Source organism: Sus scrofa, chromosome 2 (genome assembly GCF_054392235.1).
Source record: "Sus scrofa isolate SSC_HxYL_T2T_F1_AM1 chromosome 2, Sscrofa_HxYL_maternal_Yorkshire_Landrace_v2.0, whole genome shotgun sequence".
NCBI classification, from domain to species: domain Eukaryota; kingdom Metazoa; phylum Chordata; class Mammalia; order Artiodactyla; family Suidae; genus Sus; species Sus scrofa.
This window is the reverse complement of record NC_139384.1, coordinates 77,386,924-77,395,912: the sequence shown is the minus strand read 5'-3', so window position 1 is coordinate 77,395,912 and position 8,989 is coordinate 77,386,924. Positions and strand designations below refer to the sequence as shown.

At 39.1% G+C, this 8,989-nt stretch overlaps 1 protein-coding gene across 1 annotated transcript; it reads left to right on the top strand.

The window, feature by feature from the left end:
• Positions 1–7,510: 7,510 nt before the first annotated feature.
• On the top strand, positions 7,511–8,455 carry LOC100512520 (olfactory receptor 7E178-like). The gene has a single exon (XM_013990356.2). The coding sequence runs from the start codon at positions 7,526–7,528 to the stop codon at positions 8,453–8,455; it is 930 nt and encodes a 309-aa protein (XP_013845810.1). The 5' UTR covers positions 7,511–7,525.
• The last annotated feature ends 534 nt before the right edge of the window (positions 8,456–8,989 follow it).

Here is an 8,989-nt window from a genome sequence, read left to right as displayed (position 1 = left end):
ACTGTGTTTCCCAGCCAATCACTTGGCCAGCTCCAGTCCAGTGAGATCTATATGTGTTTGTCTCCTCTCCCCAGGGTTGTCTGCACCAGGTCCATACCTGGGTCTGTCTTCTTGCCAGTCCTGAGAACAAAGCCTCAGCCTACAACCAACATCAGGTAGGGGAGGGGCAGGACATGGGCCTTCCGCAGTCTTTCTCCAGCAGAGACACAGCCCAGCCCAGGGTGAGCCAAGTGCCATGGGAGACACTGCATGCAGGAGGGGTTGGGAGAGACTTGTTTTCTCATTATCAAGCCAGCAGACAGTTGGGATAGCCAGGCAAGGACAGCAAAACACCAAGATTCAGCTCAGACACCTATGAAGTTGAGGTTGTTGGAAATGGTGGGGATCTCGGAAATTTTACTTAAATTCTCTTTTCACCTCACAGTGCTCCTATCTTCCACTGGAGTCTTTTCTAACTGTACAGAAAATAGGTGGCTCTAAACTGTCTCCTAAATGCTCCATTTGACAATGAAAATGATAACAGTAACCAAAATATCACAAGTCTTTATGTAGGGATTTCAGGTGCCTGGTGTTGAGATAAGGTTCTTAGGTAGCTTGTCTCCTGTTATCATCACCTTACAGTTGAGATAGGATCAGAGTGTTTTAAAGTAGTTTTATCAGGCCCTGGGGTAGAAAATGGGTAAATTCAGATTTGAATGCAGATAATGAAACTCCATTCATAGGCACCTACACAGTCCTCTCTCCTGCTAACACAGTCTGCATTCAGGGAGCTGAATTTAGGAGAAATGCTCTCTCTATATATAAGGAAGAACTGACTTGAAAAACCCCTTAAGTTGGCATAAAAAAGGCAAACTTAGTGTTTGAGATCTGGATTTCATCCTAAATTTCTCAACTGTTCATAAGAGGGTTGGATTTGATGAGAAATTAATACTTGAAAAATGTTGATGGTTTGAGACATATTTAAGAAATTTTATCAAGCCATAACAAACAAAACCACGGCAAAAAGCAAACTCTCTTTCCTTTCATCGCAGGAAGAGTCCCCTGCTCACTGTGCTCTTCCCTTTAAGGGGTTCATGGACAACAACAGTGGAGGGCATGGGCAGCACCTGCTCCTTCGACTACAGCAAGTAAGGTTCAGCTGAATGCAGGGATCCCAGAAAAAATCAGCTCATGATAATTCAGAGCATTTCTGTTTCTTGTTTCTTCTATTGGATTTTGCTTCACTGTCCACTTCCTCCATTATTCCTGTAATTTAAACCCTCTTAATCTCTAAGAGAATATAGAATCAGGGAGTTAGGCAGGAAACAAAAAACAGTTCAAAGTTATACCTTAGAAAGACTAGAAGGGGCTTCTGAACCCCTGCTTTCCTCTCTAAAGTGTGGGAAAGCAGAGTGGACAAGTTCAGGGCATGAACCTCAGAGGCCCACAATTTAATCTTGAAACTTACCAGTTCTCCTTATTATTTGAATGACACTGGGCACGTTCTTAATATCTTTGAGTCTCAGCATTATCATCTAAATTATTAGTCATTTGATACAACTGTGTTAAGCCAGAATGAAAGAAGATGGGTACTAGGCATGTAAATAAACATGTGATGGATACATTATAGTAAGTGTAAAGTAAATTATAGGTATTGTTATCATTATCATCATCATCATCAGAGTCATCAAGTTTAAGTACCATTTATTCAATGAAACCGGTTTCTGTTGATCTTGAAAGAACATTTTAATTTTGTCTTTATGTATGTAGATTCTAAATGCCTGGCACTAAATATCTTAGTCTCATTTACTTCTGATTTCTCAGAGCCTCTCCTTGCCTGGCAAATAGGCTATGAGAAAAAAAACTGCCTGTTAAATGTTAAACAGACCCTCCCTTGGTTCTCAGAAACAGAGTGTGAGCAATAGGTCTTGCATACACTGGGCATTTCCTGCCTATAATTTCAGGCCTTCAAGTGATGTCTTGAAGGACTAGACAAAAGGTGAAACAGTGCTTATATGCCTCTCTGTCAATATTCTAAGGGACTTTTCAATTTCCATTGAGAAAAATCTGCAATGCTCAATTATTTTTTAAAAAAGTTGATCATAAAAATAAAAAGAGGTGTTCCCTTCATGGCACAGCAGAAATGAACCCAACTAGTATCCATGAGGATGTGGGTTCGATTCCTGGCCTCACTCAGTGGGTTAAGGATCTGGTGTTTTCATGAGCTCTTGCATAGGCCAGCAGCTGGTGCTCAGATTTGACCCCTAGCCTGGGAACTTCCATATGCCACAGATGCAGCCCTAAAAATAAATAAATAAAAATTAAACATAAATTAAAAAAACAAAGAGGGGAGAGAGACAGGAAGGAGAAGTTAATCTGATTGTGTAAACAGAGACACATTTCAAGATCGCCACTCGTTCTGTCAGTGAATTACCTGGGACATGATAGTCTTCATTCTCTCTCCTATATAGTAGAATACAAGGTCATTAAACATTTATTGGAATTGTATTTCATCAATAAACCCATTATTCCAACAATGATTCAAATTCTGATTTAAGAATCATGTGTGAATATTTATTATGTCCTGACTTCTTTTAGGTGCCATTCTTGGGAATCAGTGTCAGGGATACACAAAACATGCTACAGTAGTATCTTGATTAGTTCAAATTGAAGTTGCTTGGGCAGCAGCAGAAGGAAGAAGGAAACTCTGACTTTCATCTCTCTCCCAGAAGCAGAGAATAAATTTCTCATATGAAAGAAGCACCCCCTGCCTCTGGAGGCAGAAGGAATCCTTTATCATCAGAGTTAGGTAAATTGGAACCTAGAAGTCTGTGTACACAAATATTGCAATTTCTTTAATTTACCATCCCAAGCCTAAACTCTCTTTAAATTCTTCACTAATGCAGCACTCAAGGACTAAGTTTCTTTGTTCTGTCAATCCTCAACAATGTATGGTTTCTATATATAAAAAGTATAAAAATTGCCAACTTTGGGAGTTACTTGGTAGCCTAGCAGTTAAGGATCTTCCATTGTCCCTGCTGTGGCATGGGTTTGATCTCTGGCTAGGATTTCTGATGCTACAGGTGCTCTGAAAGAGAGAGAGAAAGGAAGGAAGGAAGGAAGAGAAAGTAACCAGCTTTGGACACTTAGATACCATTTCCGTGAGACCTTCATGTACATGAATTCAAATTTGTTTCTTTTTCTCCTGTGAATCTGTCTTGCATCAATTTTTTATTTGTCCATGAACAAGAACTCAAGATGGATAGAGGGGAGAGTTCCCCTTCCTTGAAACCACAGGTGTCCTACAGACAGTCAATATTGGCCTTATATCAATATTAGGGATACCAGCACAGTGAGGTGGAGAGGTTTATGCACATTCCGCAATTAGTGGGTGAAAGGTGTGGGACTTGGACAAAGACCTCCTGATTCCCATCCCAGGGCTCTGTCCCACCAGAATGGAATGATTCTTTTCTATTGGAACCTGTTTTATTCTCAGATGAGCAAACGGAAGTAGAACAATGGGTTCCTTCCATTGGTATTTGGTGAGCTCATCTGAGAATGAGCAGAAAGTACCAAGTGTTTTGCAGGGACATTTTTGCATGAATATTATGGATGGTGAGGTTTCCTCTGGAAAGTAATGCATTTTCCAGCCCATTTTGGAAATCTGAAACATGGAAATAATATTTCCTATATAGACAAGACTTTTCACATGGCTCTATCATGAAAAGATGGTTGCAGGTGAGACTTCAGGGATTTTTTTTAAACTTAACCTTGACAATCAGAGCATGAACTTGATTTTGTCTGATTTTTCCATCAGGAAACAATTATATGTCATTAATAGTAAAATTGCACAGGTTTGAAGTTTTCCAAATCAAACAATAATCTTGCATGAATATATATTTGGGAAATTCTCACTGGGTAATATGGATGTGGGCACAAGAATTTCCTTAACTGTGTCATAAGAATTTGAAAAATAAAATGAAGTTTATTCCTTAGGTAATTCTATGCTCACTTTAAGTATTAAAATAAATGTATGAACTTCACTGAGATGCTAAAATAAAGTACTTTTATAAATCAGAATCAGTAAACAACATGCACAGTGTAATAGCATTTAAGTATGTTTTCAGGAAAAATGCTTGTGAATACATAAAATTAACACCAATGCGACAGAGACATTGAAAAGAAAATGCACCTACCAAATTCATGGCGATGTTTATTTTGGGGCAGCTAAGGGGCAGGGGAATGAGACCATGCAGGGATAGCAAAAATCTCTCAATATTTATCAGTAAGAAATAGGAATTTTAAGATTTCCCTTGTGGCTCAGGGTTTAAAGGATCTGACATTGTCACTGCAGTGGCTCTGGTGGCTTCTGTGAAGGGTGTTCTATTCCTGGCCCAGGAACTTCCATATGCCACAAGTTCAGAAGAAGAAAAAAAGATTTCTAAAGGAAGTATTATTAAATATGTACATTTAATATGGTAAATATGGTATTTATAAAATATAACATTAATGCGACATTTATATTGTCTGGAAATGGTTCTCTACCTTGGCTCTATGTTAGTGTGCCCAAAGGACTTAATGGATATAGATTCTGTTTGAATTTGTTCTGGGCTGTGCCCAGTCCATAGTTAAAATTTAAAAGTCACAAAGGCAATTATGATGATCAACTAGTGCTGATAGCCACTCTTTTAGTAATTTATATTTAAATTAATTTCTTATAGCAACTGTGTAAGGTCAGCCCAGTTAATGTACCCACTGAATCAATGAGCAAATTACCCAGGAGTTCATAATATTTGTCTGTGGTTCTTTTCTCTTTTGATTTTTCCCAAATTATATCATTTAGACCCATCAGGAGAAAAGAAGACCTGAGTTGCCTTCATCAGGAAGGTGAATGTAGGAGGAATGTGATCCTTCAATAAGGAATTATGACTTTAAAAAGCCCTGAGGAAAAAAAATAAAAAATAAAAAGCCCTGAGTCTGGCATGAGAAGGCCAAGTGAGAGTTTGAGACTTATCTTCGGTCTTACATATCTTGTAAGTTCATGAGGTGGTAGGATTTGTGAGAAACCAACCTTTCACAAATGTTTAAGATTGGAGACATGTTTAAGAAGTTTTACCTAGCAACTACAAACAAAAAGAGCAAAAAGCAAACTCAGCCTCATACCTTTCTCTTAGAATGTGTAGCACTGTTAGGAAAATACTCTGCAAAAAGGAAAAATACATTCAGAGTACTTAATAAAATTTAATTACTATTTAATCATTATGTCATATATTAGTGCTATCTTTAGGATCAGCAATGCTGCAAGAGTTTGTACTTCTGTCAAAAATATATTTATCATTAGTTCTCAATGTGGCTTATTGGATTAAGAACTCAATATAGAGTCTGTGAGGATGCAGGTTTGATCCCTGGCTTCACTCAGTGGGTTAAGAATCCCTTGTTAGCACAAGCTGCAGCGTAGGTCACAGATTTGGCTCAGATCTGGCATTGCTGTGGCTTTGGCATAGGCTGAAGCTGAAGCTTCATTTCAACCCATAGCCCAGGAAATTCTATATGCCACAGGTATGTCCATAAAAAGAAAAAGAAAAACTATATATCAAAATATCAAAACATGAAAGCCGCCAAGGCCAAATACTTATATTCGACTTATTTTTGGAAAAAATTGACCAAAACACCAACATGTTTGAGTGAGCACTTAATGTCCATGGAAGATGGATATCACAAAACCAAGTAAGGATGAAAAATCCTTAAAGATAATTGGCATATACAGTAGACACATGAAAAGATGTTCAACATCACTTATTTTTAGAGAAATGTAAATCTAAACTACAATGAAGTACTACCTCACACAAGCTGAGGGGTCATCAATAACAAGTCTACCAATAACAAATGCTGTAGAGGATGTAGAGAAAAGGGAATCCTCACTGCTGGTGGGAATGTAAATTGGTACAACCAGTATGAAGAAGACTATAAAGTTACATCAGAAAGCTAAAAGCAGAATTATCATATGATCCAGCAATCCTACTCCTGGGCATATATCCAGACAAAACTATAATTCAAAAAGATACATGCACCACTGTGTTCCTTGCAGCACTATTCACAACAGCCAAGACAGGAAAACAACCTGGTTGTCCATCAACAGAGGAATGAGTTAAAAAAGAAATGGTACATATATACAATGGAATACTACTCAGCCATAAAAAAGAACAAAATAATGCCATTTGCGGCAACATGGATGCAACTAGAGATTCTCATACTAAGTGAAGTGCATCAGAAAAAATCCAAATATCCTACAATATCACTTATATGTGGAATCTAAAATATGGCACAAATGAACCTATCTACAAAACAGAAACTGACTCACATATGTAGAGAACAGACTTGTCACTGCAGGGAGGAGGGAGTGGGAGGGACTAGGAGTTTGGGTTAGTAGATGCTGACAATTATATTTAGAATGGATAAGCAATGAGGTCCTGTTGTATAGCACAGGGAACTGTATCTAATATCCTGGGCTAGATCATGATGGAAAATAACTTGAAAAAGAATGTATATATATCTATGATTGGGTCACTTGGCTGTACAGCAGAAATTGGCACAACATTGTAAATATACTATAATTTCATTTAAAGAGTTATTTGGCATATTAAAAAAAAACTATCTGATTATAAACAGTAGATTTTAATTTATACCCCTCTGAGTCTGGTTTTAGCTTTTTAGAACTACATTGCAAATTATAGGAATTTCAGATACTGTATTTGCTGAAGATAGAGTATATTTCAGTGCTTTTTTGTGTCCTTTAATTAGAAAAATATTTTTAAAGTGAGAAGAATACTTTTATCCCATATTTTTCATTCAAAAGTGGGGACAGCTATTTTACTGTGTTCATGGATTTGTTATCTCAAAATGTCCTTATTTATCTAATTTCTTTGTCATCATGCCTCTAATTCGATGTACAAAGGAATAAGTTTAGGAGTCCCTATTGTGGCACAGCAGAAACGAACCCAACTAGGAACCATGAGGTTGTGCGTTCGATCCCTGACCTCGCTCAGTGGATCAAGGATCTGGCTTTGTCGTGAGCTCTGGTGTTGGTCACAGACATGGCTTGGATCTGGAATTGCTGTGGCTGTAGTGTAGGCCAGTGGCTACAGCTCCAATAATACCCTTAGCCTGGGAACCTCCATATGCCACAGGTGTGGCCCTAAAAAGCCAAAAAGACAGATAAATAAATAAAAGAAAGAAAGAAAGAAAGAAAGAAAGAAAGAAAGAAAGAAAGGAAGGAAGGAAGGAAGGAAGGAAGGAAGGAAGGAAGGAAGGAAGGAAGGAAGGAAGGAAGGAAGAAAAGAAAGTTAGTTTATATTCTTGGCATCAATGAAGAAGAGCCAAGAATTGAAAAATACTACTGAAGGAACTATGGTGTACAATTTTCAAGCATGAAAAAGTTATTTATGATTTGCTTCAAAAACCCAAAGTATGGATCTTATTTGGTGCCCCTACATCATTTTATTTATTCAACTCTTTCTTCTAACCCTTCAAAAGGTGACTCCTCCATATGGAACCACAGAATCATACACATTCCTCAGAATTCTTCCTCCTGAGCCTCTCAGATGATCCAGACCTACAACCCCTTCTCTTTGGGCTCCTCCTGTCCATGTACCTAGTGACCCTGCTTGGGAACCTGCTCATCATCCTGACTGTCAGCTCTGATTCCCACCTCCACACACCCATGTACTTCTTCCTTTCCAATTTGTCCTTGGCCGACATCAGTATCAGCACCACCACTGTCCCCAAGATGCTAGTGAACCTCCAGACACACAGCAAATCCATCATCTATGCAGGCTGCCTAACACAAGTGATGCTTTTTCCTCTTTTTGCCTGTTTGGAGAGTCTACTTCTGACAGTCATGGCCTATGACCGGTTGGTAGCCATTTGTCACCCCCTACACTACCTGGTTATCATGAACCCTCGCCTCTGTGGCTTGCTGGTCCTGGTATCATTTTCCGTCAGCCTTTTGGACTCCCAGTTGCACTACCTGATGATGTCACAGCTCACCTTCTGTGCAGATGTGGAAATCCCTCATTTCTTTTGTGAACTTTCTCAGCTCCTCAAACTTGCCTGTTCAGACATCTCCATCAATATTATATTAATGTACTTCAGTGGTGCCATCTTGGCTGGAATTCCACTCTCAGGGATCCTTTACTCTTATATTAGAATTCTTTCCTCCATTCTGAGAGTCTCATCATCAGGTGGAAGGTACAAAGCCTTCTCCACCTGTGGCTCTCACCTGTCCGTTGTTTGCTTGTTTTTTGGAACAGGCCTTGGTGTGTACCTCAGCTCAGCTGTCTCATCTTCCTCCAGGAAAGGGGCAGTGGTCTCCATGATGTACACTGTGGTCATACCTATGCTGAATCCCTTCATCTACAGCCTAAGGAACAGGGACATCAAGCACGCCCTATGGAGGATTATCACCAGAGTAGGGTAATCTCAACACATGAGTCATTTTGGGGTTCATAAGATTGGAAAAGGCAGGAATTCCTATTGTGACTCAGTGGTAATGAACCTGACTATTATCCATGAGGATGCAGGTTAAATCCCTAGCCCCACTCAGTGGGTTAAGGATCTCATGTTATAGGCCACAGATGTGGCTTGCCTCTGGCATTGCTGTGGCTATGGAGTAGGCTGGCAGCTGCAGCTCCAATTCAACCCCTAGCCTGGGAACTTCAATAAACTTGAATATGCCACAGGTGCAGCCCTAAAAATACCAAAAAAAAAAAAAAAACACTACTGAAAAAGGGAAGACTGAACTCAACTCTTTGGGAGTAGAAAGCAGGAAGGGTTTCAGTGCTGAGCAAACTAGTGTGAAAGAAGGGGAGGATGTTGGTGGGGAAAGTCATCAATGGAATGCATCAAGCACATTACATTATTCCTCAGTTTGCAAAGTTTTTTCTCTATGATTAAGCAATCTGTGTTTGTTAATCAGTGCCCACTGAAATTAGATACCTACCCTCCCACAGAC